The sequence below is a fragment of the Pseudopodoces humilis genome, chromosome 22, assembly GCF_049639895.1.
Source record: "Pseudopodoces humilis isolate 2021_Gansu_Grassland_sample_001 chromosome 22, ASM4963989v1, whole genome shotgun sequence".
Taxonomy (NCBI): Eukaryota; Metazoa; Chordata; class Aves; order Passeriformes; family Paridae; genus Pseudopodoces; species Pseudopodoces humilis.
In genome coordinates, this window is record NC_142221.1 from 2,287,281 (window position 1) to 2,302,635 (window position 15,355).

The following is a 15,355-nucleotide window of genomic DNA, read 5'->3' on the forward strand; positions in this document are numbered from 1 at the left end:
CCAAAACTGTGCACATAAAAATGGGGAAAAAAACCACTGTGTGGACATATCCCTCCTTGCAATGGGATATGGCAGAGTGTGAGCTTAGGAATTGCAGCCACTTGGGAATCCAAGTCTTGGTGTGGTGAATTCTGTGGTGACAGAGATTCTGCACCTTTCTGGTACCTGACAGAGAAGCTCCTGTAAGGACAACCCCAGTGGGACTGCAACAACACTAACGCAGCAAATAAATAGGAAAAAGTAATGCTATTTATTAGAATTCCATCTCTGAATGATTCTGCTTAAATTAGAATGCCAGATAAACAAGCTTGGATAGAAATGTGCTTGCTTTCCCAAGATTTGGGCTTTTAAAAAACATTTCCTAAGAATCAATTTATTTATTTTTTTTTAAAAAGCAGTTTTTCAATTTGATAAGAGCCATAAATTAATACTGTATGGAGATGATTAATAACCTATGCTAGTGGTCAGTGACCTTTTGTAAACACCAGCCAGATCCTACAAAAACTGGCCAGAAAACTGTCACAGGCCTTTTGAACGAGCAATATTTCTTTCCAACAATCAGATTCTTAAGTGTTTTCACAAAACCTTTTTCCTATTTTTTTTTTTTATATATATATACTTTATTTTAAACCTAATACCTGAAAACATAAACAAATCCTCAAACCTTTTCCACTAACACTAAATCCACAAGGCAACTCACTCCTGTTGGCCGTAACTACGAAAGCTCTCGTGTGAGAGACCCCTTCCAGCCAGGATCTCCCCTCTTCCCTCCCTCCCTCTCTCCCTCCCATCCACCCCTTCCCAACCATCCAGGCACCCTCCCGTGGAGGTGGAGGGGGAGTGAGGGGCAGGGGGAAGTGGCACAGTGCACTGGCAGCTCCCTCTACGTGCGATTCAGTGTCTGGAAGATTCGGGAGATCTGTAACATCACCGGCCCCGTTTCAGGATCGTTCATCCACTGAGTGCTGTTCAAGGGGTTTTCAAGCATATCCTCGAAGGCTGCCAACAAACAGGGATTGCAACAGTTAGTCCTCCAGTGTTTGGGAGCTGTCAACAGCAGGACAGTGAGAAATAGCTACAGCTCAAAGGCAGTGCCCAGAAATGGTGGGGATACACGTTGTGCATTCCCAAGGGTCCACAGACCCAGTGATGCCACAGGCTTTGTGCTCTCCTCCTTTCTCAGCACTAAACACTCACAGCAGTGATTAAACACTCGGCCTGGATTACAGGCCAGCCCACAAAACCTCAAGGACATGGGCCTGAAAAGGTAAAGCCTTAACAAATGTGTCCAGGCCTTGGTCTCCGGGATGATGCCATGAAATTTATCCATTCCTGAACCCTCTCCTGCAGCTCCACTCCTCTGATCAAAGCTTTTTCCACATCCCAGCCTGGATTTCTTGCACCAATATCCTTTTCCTCCCTGGTACTTGACCAAGACAGCTCATGGGAAGCACAGTCACCCCTTGCCTGTTCCCTGTGCTGTCCTATGGATCCTCTGGAGAGGAAATCAAGTCAGCAGAAGCAGCAGCAGATGTGCCAAAGGCTGCACAGTGCCAGCACAAAGTGTAGACCCCTCAGCCTCCAAATCTCAGCACTGTATTTTAATAGAGGCTCCTGAAGCCACCAGAGAAGCAGCATCTTGTTCCTCTTTCCTGATGTCTGGAGAGTCAGGGATGTCAGGGAGGCAGAAGGGGAAAGACTGGCTGTGCAGAAAAATTACCTCAATTCTGAACAGGGACAGTGGTCCAAATATTAATATTCTGTCTTTACAATAAGTTTTGCTGTTTGTTTGCCTTTTTGTTGTTTTCTTTTACTGTTTCTAGTGTTGACTCTTCTACTCATGCTGAAGGAACCAGACAGCCACTGCAAGAGCTGAGCTGCAAATCTGGTAGAGGAATGGGCCAGGCACTGATTTAAGCCCTTTGACAGCCACTGAGCTGGGCTCCTGGACATTTGGAGCCAGTCATCACAGAATGGGACTAAAAAAGCAGCTGCACAGTCACCAAAATGTCAGTGTTGTAAGAGCCTGGCCCAAGGTCAGGGTTAATTTTCCCAGGAGTGTCAGTGCACAAAGCTCAAGTGCCATTAGTGGGAGCTGGAAGTGCCCAGCACCTCTGAAAGGCTCCTCATTAATACCTTGCTCAAGGTCATGTAACTTGCCTCCAGGAAAGCCCAAAATAAAACCCAGATCTCCCCTTTCAGCACTTGAACTATTTTATTTTACACAGACTCACAAGCTTAAAACTAAAGATTTATCAATATTCTGTAAGGAACTCATTAAATGCAAACCCTCATTATTAAAACCTGTGACATAAGCAATTTGCAGATGTATCATTAGTAATATATTCTCTGATGTTCATCCAAGCTCCACAAGCTCCTATAATGGCATTTCATTTTCTATTTATATTCTGAGCTGCAGTGTGGAACCCCTGTTGGAAATGAAGAGACCATTTGTTCAGAAATCAAGAGTGGGAAGGTTCTGCTCTTGAATTATTTGAAGACTTGCAAACTCTCCTAATTACATTTAAAGTAGTATTTTTAAAGGCTCTGTTGAATGAGCTGTGCACACAGCCTTTATTTAAAAGCATTGCTTCAGATAAGTTATGAAGCCACAGATTAAATGCAGAACTTTTTATATCTACATGACAGAGCCAGTCATTGTTCCGTGTTGTCAAAAAGCAATTCCTCAGGGATTTGAGCTCTGTCAGGCTCCTCAGCTGGGCAGAGGCTGTGCCCACAGCCTTTCTGACCCTGAGCACACAGACTTTACCACAGAGCTCAAACCCAAGCAAGGGGAAGGGTGTTTTCCCATTTTATCTCCATTTTGATAGGCAAAGCCTTAGCTCAGCCTTCTTGTTTGGATACTTTTCCACAAGTTCCCTTCTGTCTCAGTGATCAGGTCTCACACACAGGGAGCTGCACAGCAGGAGACAGCCTTGTTTTTTCTGTGAAATAATCAGAGTTCTAGACAGACATTCCTGATTTTTCCCCTCGTGGCCAAAGGGAGCACACAAAAGGTCTCCTAAATCCACAAACGCATTGCAGCCAGCAGCTATTCAAGTTCTGAGTTCAGCAAGTGTAATCCTGGGGAATTAGAATCATTTCTGGGACAGCCCCAAGGCCTGCTCTGGGTTCAGCTGAGCTGCAGGATGAAGCAAACAAACAGCAGAGCTGCTGCAAGTGAGGAAAAGGCTCCAGAGCTGCCCCTGTCCCCCAAAGGGAGCTGTCATCATAATCTCTGCTTTGATTTCCTGGCAAATCCAGCAGAAGCCTACACAGGACTTACCTAGTAGAGTTTTAGGGTTGGTGAGCCCTAATTGTACCACTGGGTTTTCTAAGATGGCTTGGAAGAGAGGGCTGTTGGTGTCAATGCCCTTATCTAAGTCCTCAGGAGAAGGTTTTCTGTCTCCCAGCAGCCATTCACACTGAAAGAAATCAGCAGGAATATCAGATTTCATTAGAACCAAAGCATCTCTACTCAAAAGTTTTGTTAATGTGGCATTTTAAAAATACTTTTCCCTCTCCCAGTTAAAGCCTGAGCTGTACATTTCTTTTCACACATTCATTTGTACCATCCAACCCAATAGCCTCTCCCCAACAGCAGCCAGCACTGGATACTGAAGAGAGGATTCTCTGGCTGTCAGCTGTGTCCACAACATTTTCCTTAATATATAGCAGGGGACTAATCAATCTTGGAAAAACTTCCTGTTTTCTGATTCCAGAAACTGTGGAAGCATTGCTGCCAAATGGTAATTTACACTCTGCATGGCTTGAATCTATCCTGGATCATTTAGTCCTATCCTAAACCAGTTATTCTTGGGAATACCTTCTCCTTTCTCATGGGAGCACAAACTCTTCTGCAGACTGTGGTGAGGGAGTTTCTCAAAAGCTTTTTGAAAACCCAGCCTCAACCTCACAGAGCCCGAGCTCCTCTGAGGAGCCCAAACCCTTTGTAGTCATTCCAGTTGTGTTTCCAATTTCAAGGAGGTACAGAACTTGTGCTCCTGAATCTCCAGTAGGAGATGACTTTATGACAGATCAAAACATGATCCAGTTCAAGGATGAGAATCACCAATGGGACAGACCCTTGGAGCAGCAAGGGGTGGGAAGGATATTGTACTCACAGCTGCATTTTGCTGGTTGTTGTTCACTCTGAGTGCATCCACCACTTCCTTTTCATCAAATCCCATCTCCATCAGGGCAATGACAGCCTAGAGCAGAACCCCACAGCTTAATAAATGCTACATTTAGAACAGAAATGAGAGCAATCATATCCCTTCACCTTCTGTGCACAGCTTCACGTGAGGTAAAACCCCCTCGTTATTTCCATATGCAGAGCACTCAGTAATTTTATTAGCAAAGTTTTCAAATATTCTATATCAAAAGTGTCTTTATTATGGAAGAAGAAAAAAAATCTTGTGAAGGTAGTTCCTACCCTCAACACTGGAGGCTAAATGCAAGGCAAAGAGCAAGTGTACTTAGAAAAGAGAAGGAAAATGAGGGGAAAAAAACTCATTTTGGAACTCCTGTCACAAAACTCTTGTTCACATCTCACTGACAGATCAGCCTTGATGTGCATTTGTGGTTCTATTCACCCCATTTAATTTCTTTTCCCAAATTCATTACACTGCTGGTGAGTGTGATGGATTCAGACAAACATATCCAGACAGTGGCACGAGAATGTTTCATTGTTTAGAAATTGCACCTGGGCCATCAAATGCATTTGCAGCTCTTAACCCAAATCTCAGAAGAGCCAGTTGTAAACCCAAGGTGCCAGATATTACAGAGCCCCTCCTGGAGTGCTCCCAGTGGGAGAACAACACATTGCCACTGCAGTTAATGCTGTGTTCTAAAAAAAGGGCAGCTTCTGTCCTTGCTGCAAGACTTCAACCTGCTGCTGGTACTTTTCCTTGTTCCCTAAAACAATCACGTTCTTCTGTCCTTTCCATAGACCCATGGAATGGTTTGGGTTGGAAGGGACCTTAGAGATCATCCAGTTCCAACTCCCTGACAGAAGCAGTAACACTTTGCACTAGTCCAGGGTTTTCTGAGCCACATCCAGCCTTTTCTACAGCCGAGGACCTACTCCTGTCCTGCCACCCTTCCATCCCTGCAGTGCTGCAGTGAAAACAACAATGCTGGGGTCTGGAGCTCACTTCAACCCCCTCAGAGAGTTTCCAGGTGCCTTCCATGTAGATCCTGCTATCCCAGACAGTAATGCATTCCTTAGGTAAAATCCCTGAATTTAAACACTCCCTAAATACCTCCACTGAAACACTGCCAAGCCAGCACAATACCCATCTACCCAGAGGTCCCATTCATTTATTAACTAAACATTTATTTGCATTTCATGGTGCCCACAAAATCCCTCCCAATCCCATCAGTTCCACAGGGGATAAGCAGCACCCACCCGTGGGTCTGGACGAAACTCTCTTTTCCTCCGGATCTTCTTGAAGATTTCCGTCAGCTCATCCTTGGCCTCTTCCCCGCCCTCCTCCGAGCTGGGACCTGCAGCTGCCTCAGCAGAGGAGGCTGCACCTTCAGCTGGGGCTTCTGCAGGAGCCTGACCTGGCAGAGGAGCATCCACAGAAGGGTCATCAGCGTGTTCTATCAACCACTCCATGGCCTGGGTCACTGACATGCTGGAAAACACACGGGAACACCGCGATGAGGAACGTGACAGCAGCGCTCCACGTGCATTCCTTCATTCCCATGGTGGATGCACCTGCAGGTTAATTAGCACCTGAAAACCCATAAATAAAAGTTTTGGAGCAAATCTCAGAGTACCTCAGTTCTCTGGGCATCCACAATTGTCTCTGAATCTGGGAAAAAAGAGGCTCCAAGTCCAGCTTGGACCTGCAACCCAGATTTTAAAAGGCATTTCTGAGGGAGTCACTTCACTCTCTGCAGCATCTGCTTTGTTTCCCAAAGAAGCATTGGCTGTTTGCAACTGTGGACAGAACTGCCAACAAAGCAGGTTCCAAATTTGCATTGGAGCCACATCACAGGTGCCAACAGCTCTGTTCTTCAGGGAGAGGGAGTAGAACACCGTGGTGTGACACCAGCACTTGCTGTGCGGTGTAACTGCTCCAGCTAAGACATCCTCAGAGTTCCCAAACACATCTTCCCAACAGGTAGAAAGGAAAGAGCAAACACAACAATTGTGCAAGGAATGTGTAATTCCATTTGACACATGGGAATTATTGCATGTTCATGGCAGGGGAAGCCTTTGCCTGTTTGGCATTTCTGTTACAACGTGAAAGCTGCAGGACAGCAGGGGAGGAATTCTGCCTGAGATACTGGAAAAGCGTGACTGGAATATGTTGTGGATTCTAGCACCAAAATTTTTCAAGAATGGCCTAACAAAGCCCTCTGAGGAGCGAGGCAGCACAGCTGGCTGTTCTTGGGGCATGAGAATGAGAAGGGCTCTACACAACCTCCAATTTCACTGCAGTTGCTCTCTGGACTTCACAATATTATTGGAACTTTTTAAAGATCAGTACCAAGTATATTTCTACAGCTGAAAGGCCAGTGTGGATGAGCTAAGTTTGCCCTTTCCTCTGTAAAATCTGACTTTGAAAGCTGAAGAAAATACAAGTTTGATACATGGAAACAGTGCCAGCCTGGCAGCCCTGTGACCCACAGACCTTGCAGAGCACATCCAGCCCTGATCCCCCTTCCCTGTGCCACCTGCACTGTACCTGAGGCAGCACTTATTGCAGTTAATGCTTTCTCCCACCTCGACTGAGGTGACCCACATAAGGAGACAAAAAAGATGCAAATCTGTGTTAAAGCACAAGCAGTCAGAGCCAGGCAGGTGCTGGAACACTCACTGGTTCAGCCGGAGGGCTTTGACAGCTCTGCTCTCTGGGAAGCCCATCTCGGTGAGCTGGCGCAGCGCGATCTCATCCACCCTGTCCTCCTCATCCTCATCCAGCATGGCTGCACACACACAAACAAAACAGAGCTCAGATTCACTCCAGGCTCACATAAACCCCTGTGTCAATGCAATGGCATGTGTTAAGTTCAACCCCCATTCTCTCTTCCATCCCTTCTTTTGTTTCTGCCCCCAGTTTGCCACCTCATCATGTAATTTGCTGCACTCAGCTCGCTCTGGCTCAGATTGACTCTTCCAGGACAAAGACTTTGTCCAGATGTGTTCAAGATCTCAAACAAAAGGCCACTAACTCTCACATGACCACGAGATTTCCACACAATTAAATATATGAGAATCTTTGAAGATCTATTAAGCATTTCTCTAGAAATTAAGTTGGACCTGGCTGCAGCAGATCTCAGGGACGAGCATTTCCTGCCAGCCCAAGAGCCACCATTTCTCATTTTACTACATCCTTGTGAGCTTTCAACTATTCTTTACCATCCCTACTAATAATTTTAAAATTGAACTTCTCACCCATCCCAAAGGGACCTCTTATATCCATGACTTTTATCCACAAGGTGAAACATTTGCCACAAAGTTTTCAGCAACTTTGCTGCCACATCAGTGTCTGAACTTCACTCTGAGCCCAATTCCTACGCTCCAAAAACAAATTCCCAGGATTGAACTAGCAACTCTAAAGATATGTTCATACCATTTGCCTTCTTAAATAGTTCAACTGCATCAGGGTTCAGTGCTAGCAATTTCTGTGCAACTTCTATGAGAGACACTAAAATCTTCCGGAGCTCTGTCTGGAACTGCAAGAAAGGAAACTGTCAAAGCATTTAGACAGGAAGTTACCAGCCATCAGTGAATCTTAATGTATCTATTGTTAGTAACACAGCAGCAGCCTGACCCTCTGTACACAAAGTTGCTTTATTAGGGCTTTATGTTCATTGTTTAGTCTCTCAGGAGGTCTGGGACTTTCCTGTGAAGTGTTAGACGGAAGTAAAAGCTCCTGGGCAAAAAGGTCCTTCTATTTCTACCACACCCTATGGGCAGTGGCCAAGGAAGGGAAATAAACCATAGGAAACCCCTGACTTATTTAAGACTGAAGAAAAAAATCCCCATAATTTCACATTTTCCAGATCTTGAATATGCTCTGAGGCTTTTTCCAAGCACAAACAAAACATTCTGAAGCACAATTTAGGACAGTATTTTATTATCATTAAATACCATGAGCCGTGTCTAACCCTTAAGCTATTTAATACACATTGCAGGCATCTGAACTTCTCTTATAGAGGAAAGAGAGCTGTCTTTAATTAAAAAAAAAACCCTAAATGTAAAACAGCCTGATTGGATATTGGTGTGTGAGTTAAGGCAGATGCAGCACTTACATCCCTCATGTTGTGGTGGGTCACGGTGCGGTCCACGCTGCGGGCAGGCAGGTTGGCAGTGGCTTTGAGGATGGCATCCTTGTCAGGAGCCTTCTGCTCCTGCTTCCTCTGCAGGGAAGAGAACAGGAGCAGGTTTCGTAACCCATTAGCCACAGAACAGAGCACAGAGTTTCATATTCCTCCCCAAGACGCCAAGCAGTGCTCTGTCACTTGTAATGCCATGGATTAACAGCTCCAGTGTCATCCTGCAATTACAGAGCTCAACTGGGCCTGTTGGGCTGCCCCACTTTCAGTCCTTACAGCTAAACAAGCAGGGAAATTCCAGCATAAAGAGGGACAGTGATGTATCCCAGAGAACTTGGAGGCCTCTGAGTTTATGTGATACATCAACATGCATAAACACCATCCTGACCCTCAGGAACAACTCCAATAAAGCCAAATAAAACAGTGAGGGGCAACATTCCAGCTCCAGAGGTTGGTTAGAGGGTCACAAGCCAAACAGACCTAGAGGCAGAAGACAACCTGACAGCAAGCCAACATATTTCTTTGGGTTTTCTAACAAACTAAGGCACTTGCTGAACTGTATTTTAGTCATTAGACATTAGTTCAAAGATCAAATCTATAACATTTTCACATTATTTTAAGGCACATGTTTTCAGAATGACAGTTAAAAATGCAAAATCAGCCTCCTCTAAGTTTGGAAGAAATAGAAAGCAATTCCTGTGGAATTTAACTGGCAGCTTCTGCTTCTCCAAGGACAGTACATCACAATAACCCTTCCACATATCATCAATAAAGCAATTAATCCAAAGTGTTTCAGACTCACCTTCTCCTCTGCAACCACATCTGCCATCTTGGGGAGCAGCGTCGGGGCGCGCTTCCTGACCAGCAGCAACACATCTGTGAGAGAAGGACACTGCCACAGGTTAGAGAGTCAGGGAGAGCAGCTCCTGCAAGACACCCCTCAAATTCAACTGTTCCTGGAGATGAATTTTGTATTAGTTCCATTTATTTAGCCTCCTATGTCAAAGCAGAGAGAAAATTTTAAAAACGTGTGGGATTTGCCAGATGAAACCCAAGCTCCTCCTTCCAGACTGACAGGATTCAAAGCCAGACAATCTCACCTCTGTCCTGAATGTTCTCTTCCAACACTGTTTTTGTGTCTGTCAGCACCTTCTCAGAAGTAGCATGGATCAGCTTATGATGTGTCACAGTTTTGGGATCCTCCAAGCTGCCAGGAACACACTGTAAGAGACAATAAATACAGCGATGCCTGGAGAGGGCTGACCTAGAGCAGAGGCTGGACAGAGTTCAGAATAAAGCAGGGATTTATTGAAAGGCCTTAAAGGATACACCTTGGCCAGTACAAGAGCCTGGCCAGGGCTACCCCCAAGATGGACCCAAAATGGTCACAAAAAATGGTCATGAGTTCTCACATTTTTATAAATTTTTATATATCAGGGTTAATTGTCCAATTACAGCTTCAGATTATGAATCTTGTTTTCTCTCTTCAGTCCACTGCTGTTCATGCTTTTGGGCCTGAAACTTGTAATGATTGTCTTTGGTATCAAGCTAAAAAAGGAATTGTTTTGAAGACAGCTCACTAACACTTAATACAAAGCTCAAAACCACACACCTAGAATCTGAAAAATATGAAAGCTAAAACTTAAGGCATCATCAGAAAACAGAAACGTGGCTCCTCGTGAACCACTTGGCACTCAGGATTCTCCACACACAAACTCTCCATCATTTCCTGGCTTCTCAAGTGCTTAAGCCAGGGTCAGTACACATAAAGCATTTTATTAAAGAAAATGAGGTTTGATTTGTGCCTGTGTGAGTGGATTTGTGCTTTCTCAGGACATCTCACTAAATTCTGGAAGTGCTGGAGATTTGGAGCAAAGCAAGGATGCTCCAGGACCCACTGCTATGTTAATTCTGATCACTGAGGTCCGTCAGAAACTGGTTTCACAAAATAAAAATGCAAATCTACCAAGAGCAGCAGTGTTTTACAGGAGGGAAGGCTGGAATGATGCATGTTCTCATTTGGAGTGTCCAAACAAGAAAGACTCCCTGCTTCACCTCAAAATTATTATTTACTCTCAGAGTAAGCAAGGCACTGCCAGCAGTGATTTTGGTTTATCTGACCTTAAACTGGGCAGTTTCTGCACCTTGTTCCAAGCTGAAATCAAGAGATTTGGCTGCTGGAGCCCTAACCTGGGTTCCTGCTGAAAGGGCTGAACCAAAGTTCCATTCACAGCTCTTCCTCCCAACCATAAATAATCAGAATACAATGGATTTTTTTTTTTTTTTTGGTGCTCATTCCCTTATTGGAATTCTAAACTGCATGTCAATTAATTCACCAGGAAATCAGTTCAAATCCTAAAAAAAGAGTGCTCACACAGGCCTTGAGCTGCCTCCTCCTCACACCAGAGTGGCTCCAGATGCACAGTGAGAAATTTCAGGAACATTATTCCATCAGTGCATCTAGAGGCTTCCAATTTGTTTGAGTGCAAAAAAGAAAAGCAAAGTGCTTGCAATTCCAGAAAGGCAAAATTAGAAATATCAACGTGAAATTGCTGCTGCTGTTCTCACCACAAAACAGGACACTTCACACTGACATTCCCTGCTCTGCTCACAGCAAACAGCTTTTAATTACACTTCTAAATGTTCTACCAAGCCACTTTCACCGTGTCTGCAGAGAAGTGTTCACCTTTTGTGCAACACAGCCATTCCCAGAAATCCCACTGAAATCCCTAATTGTGGTGGAGCATTTAGTGCTGTTCATCACCAGCCTCCTGCAAAGGAGCCTTTTTAGTCCATCTTCACCTTTCCTGCTGACTGCAACTGATGGAAAGCTCAGCTCCCTGCTGCTGTTTATCCAAACAAAACACTTCAATTTCAGTCCCTCACCTGGAGCTGGGTTTGGTTCTGATGCCTCACTGAGATTGAGGTGAGAATATCTGAGGGCTGCTTTGTCTAACAGGAGCTTCTCAGGAACCTTCCAGCTCATGAAGTGCTGAACCAAGGCCAAAGAACACATTAACAGCTGGGAGCACCGCCTGTAATGGATCTGATAAGGTGCCCAAAGTGCCTGGGTACATCAGTGGAACATCTCTGCAAACAAGCTCAGAATATTCCTGTTACAGATCCTGAGGGGAAGAGAAGCTGAAAAGGGCAGCTGGGAGGTGTGCTTGGGGTGGACACACTACTTCCATTTCCCCCAGCACATACAAAGGAGTATGGGACAAAGGAGGGACAATCACATAATAAATGTGGGCAGTAATTAATCATAAAATGAATCGGGTAAAAGTTTAAGCAAAAAAATTAAAGTTCTGTGGGCACCAATTCTTATTTCCTTCTCTTCCATCCACTTTAATAACAACTGCAGAGAATAATAGGGCAGATATGGGCACTACAGACACCAAAGAGGCTGCTGAGTGAAACACTTGGCTTATCTTCACATTTTAAATGCCCTAGAAATAGAAAAAAACCCTGACCAGCAGTGTCTTTACTCATTCTCACCTTCTGTTTTAAATTCTGGAGCTCCCAGCAGGCTGCTCTGCCTAGCAGGGGACAAACATTTGACACAGGTGCCCAAGCAACTGATGAAATCCTAAGCCCTGGTGATGCCAAACACCTTTTGCAAAGCTTGGAATCCTGGTAAATCACAAGGCTTTGTTTGTTTTAAAATACAAAAAAGCTCTTTTTGGTTTGCTTTTAATAACAGAAACATTTGAAAACAGCCCTGACATTCTCTCCTATTAAACTTGGGTGGCTTAAACCATCTGTTTAAATAAATGTTTCAGATAAGGGGAAAAAACAGTTGGAGAGGTTTATTTTTTGGTCTAACAAAGGAACCAAACCCATCAAATTTGGGGGAAATAAAGTCACCAGGAGATCAGCCAGCATCTGAAGGTTATGGAGGGAAAAGTGGCCACTTTCCCAGTTGCAACCTGTTACAAACATCCCCCTCTGCCTCCTGAAAGAATGATTCCAGAGACATTCAGGAACATAATCATCAGCCTCTTGGAAGAGGTGGCTGCAGAAATTATCTCAAGGTGTTATCAAGATTCAGTCTATAAGCAGAAGCAATGATTTTTCCTGGTCCATTTTCCCCCTCCATAAAACTATTTATTACCCATTATGGTTATGAAAATCCACCCCAGGATGGATTTTTGCACAAAGCAGCAGAAATTGAAATCCAGCATCACCCTGAGTTATCAAATTGTCTCTAAACCAGCTCTCTGTCAGTGTGAAGCCATTCCCCCTTGTCCTGTAAAACTCCATCCCTCTCTCCCTGTTTCCTGTCAGCTCCCTTCAGGTACTGGAAGGGGTCCTGGGCACCTTTATTTCACCCAGGAAATAAAACTTTAACCCTTCAAACGGGAGTTAAGTGGTTACAATTTACTATTGCACAGGTTTTATGTACAAGAAGTCTGTGAGACTTCAAAGGCAAATCCCCCCCACCATTAAATGTGATTTAGTGAACTGTGCTCCCACAGGGAGGAGCTGAGGCTCCAGCTTTTGCCAGCTCCAGAGTTCCACGTCCCTCAGGAAGAAATGCAGCAGGTCAGGAGTGCAGCTGCCAGGCCAGGCTGTGCTGGCCCCAGGCTCCTGGCCGTGTCACACGCTGCTCTTGTCAATCAGGACAGTAAAACCCAGCCGTGGCTGAGCCTCCAAACTCAGCCCAGTGGCTCTGAAACCAGCGGGTCTGACACTGGCACAGCACAGAGCCTGTGCTCCCCTGCTCTGCCCTGCTTTGGGCACCTCTTCCCTTCCACACAGCGACAAGGGACTGAGCCTTTGGCCACCTCCATCGAGATCTTATTGTTGAAAGCACAGGGAGAGCATCAGAAGAGCTTTGATCTCCCCGCAAAAAACACCTCAGCTGTTCCTGTGCCAGCACAGGGTGAGGCTGCACTAAGATTTTAACAAAACAGGTAATTTCTCCTCCTCAGTTCCTACCGTCCTTCTTTGTTCAGACACAGAAACAAACCAGGCTGGACTCCAGCAGTTCCCACAGCACGGGCAGGAGCTGGGGATCTCTGACAGCGCTGCAAAACACACGCCGAACTCTGTAACCAAACATTACCGAGGGATTTCTGCCCAAATCCTCCTTTACCAACATACAAAACTCTCCAAAAAGAGCTTTTCTTTCTCTATGGAACAGTTTCATGTAATTCGGGGAAGGGGGAGGCAGACACAGTAAACCAGGACACAAAGCTACCCGTTCACCTGAGCTGATTTTTGCTGATTTTTAACCCCTCTTTTTAAAGCCTTTTACAGAACGTGGAAAAAATCACTTTTCCTCACGGGACAGTTTTCCTTTCCCCCGGACTGTTCATTCCCGCCGTTCCCTCGGTCCCTGATGATTTCCAGCCCCATCCCCGCAGAGTTTTGGGCGCTCCCGGTCCCGACCCCCCGTTCCCCGCTCCTTACGTGCTTCAGGCACCGCTCCTTGAGCTTCTCCACCGTGGTGTCCTCGGGCACCTCCTCCAGCCACTCGGCGCCCTCCATGGTGCACACATGGAGCCTCAGCACCTTCCCCGCAAAGATCTTCTCCTCCTGCACGAACATCGCCCCCGGTCCCGCTCCCGGCGCTCCGCCCCCGCCGCCGCCTCAGCAGGCCCCGGGCAGCGCCGCGCGCTCCCGCCCGCCCATGAAGGTGACCCCGCCCGGCCCGGGGGAGCGGCGGCCCGGCCCGGGCGGCGCGGGGAGCGCGGCGGTGGCTGTGCCCGGCCCGGCCCTGCCCGGTGTCACCGCCGGTGTCACCGCCCGGGCCCCGCCGTCCCTCCGGGGACACGGCGGCGCTCCCGCCGCAGCCGGAAACGGAACTGCTAGGCACCGCGGGGGCATGCTGGGAGATGTAGTTCTACCGCTGTGGGCTCCTCCGGAAGTGAAGGCATAGAAGCCCCCTCCCACTTCACGCCCCTGGGCCGGCAGTTAAGGTTTTCAATCTTTAATAAATCTTTAATAAACCTTCAATAACGATTAATTATACTTAATGACGTTTAATGACGTTTATGACGGTTTATCAACGGCTCCTCTCCGCCGCAGTTAACATGGCGTTGCCCCGGTGCATTGTGGGATCGCGGTCTCTCCGCCCGTCCCGGTGCGCGCTGGGACTGCGGTGCATGCCCGGTGCATGCCGGGAGCTGTAGTTCCGTCCCGCGGGCTCGGGGGTCCCTATGGCGGCCCGGGCAGGGCTGAGGGGTCGCGGACACTCCGGGGACACCGGGAGGCACCGGGGAGATGCTGCTGTCCCGAGCGGGGCGGGATGGAGCTGCCGGGAGCAGCGGGAGTTCCCCCGCGGGCCGTTAGAGGGGGCCCGAGGGCCGCCGGTTCCCGGCCCGCTCCCGTCCTTCCTTCCCTGTGGGATTCGATTCCCGGCCAGCGGGAGTTATTTCTTTTTGTATTTTATTATTAAAACTTTGAATGTGTTATTCAGACCGTGTTATTTCCTACGGCTCGTGCTCGAGCTGCGCCGATCACTTGGGCTCAGGTTTAGCAAGAGTTGCAAAGTTTCCGCGAGTTTAAAGTACCTATTTATTTAAATTAAAACCAATAAATTCACTGAAGAAGTGGCTCTCTTGTTTCCCAGCTGCAGAGGTTGAGGGTGTGGGTTTCTGGTGGAGGCATTCTGGGGCTCCGACAGCCCCAAAACACCTCTGTCCCAGCTGTGTCACCTCTGTCCCAGCTGTGTCACCTCTGTTCCAGCTGTGTCACCTCTGTTCCAGCTGTGTCATACCTGTCCCGGCTGTGTCACACCTGTCCCGGCTGTGTCACCTCTGTCCCAGCTGTGTCACCTCTGTCCCGGCTGTGTCACCTCTGTCCCAGCTGTGTCACCTCTGTCCCGGCTGTGTCACACCTGTCCCGGCTGTGTCACCTCTGTCCCGGCTGTGTCACACCTGTCCCGGCTGTGTCACCTCTGTCCTGGCTGTGTCACCTCTGTCCCGGCTGTGTCACCTCTGTCCCAGCTGTGTCACCTCTGTCCCAGCTCTGTCACCTCTGTCCCAGCTCTGTCACATCTGTCCCAGCTGTGTCACCTCTGTCCCGGCTGTGTCACACCTGTCCCGGCTGTGTC

General features: G+C 47.0%; 1 protein-coding gene across 2 annotated transcripts; it reads right to left on the reverse strand.

Annotated features, from left to right (window-relative positions):
- Positions 1-227: 227 nt before the first annotated feature.
- UBAC1 (UBA domain containing 1) lies at positions 228-13,914 on the reverse strand. 2 transcript variants are annotated; one of them, XM_014258027.2, is made up of 10 exons: positions 13,711-13,914; positions 9,396-9,516; positions 9,098-9,171; positions 8,272-8,379; positions 7,590-7,707; positions 6,834-6,942; positions 5,411-5,642; positions 4,125-4,211; positions 3,287-3,425; positions 228-999 (listed from the first exon to the last, which is right to left on the reverse strand). In XM_014258027.2, the coding sequence occupies exons 1-10, from the start codon at positions 13,846-13,848 to the stop codon at positions 884-886; spliced, it is 1,242 nt and encodes a 413-aa protein (XP_014113502.1). In that variant the 5' UTR covers positions 13,849-13,914; the 3' UTR covers positions 228-883. The 2 variants fall into 2 exon arrangements, with proteins under 2 accessions (XP_014113502.1, XP_005529252.1); XM_005529195.3 differs by having other exon boundaries at positions 7,590-7,692; positions 13,711-13,913.
- Positions 13,915-15,355: the final 1,441 nt, after the last annotated feature.

Excerpts from the sequence above, each read along its gene's own strand:
- UBAC1 (XM_014258027.2), bottom strand. The coding sequence starts at position 13,848 with ATGTTCGTGCAGGAGGAGAAGATCTTTGCGGGGAAGGTGCTGAGGCTC. Across the intron at positions 6,943-7,589 it reads ACTATTTAAGAAGGCAAATG|CCATGCTGGATGAGGATGAG; the intron begins GTATGAACATAT and ends GTGTGTGTGCAG. Across the intron at positions 3,426-4,124 it reads ACAACCAGCAAAATGCAGCT|TGTGAATGGCTGCTGGGAGA; the intron begins GTGAGTACAATA and ends GATTTCTTTCAG.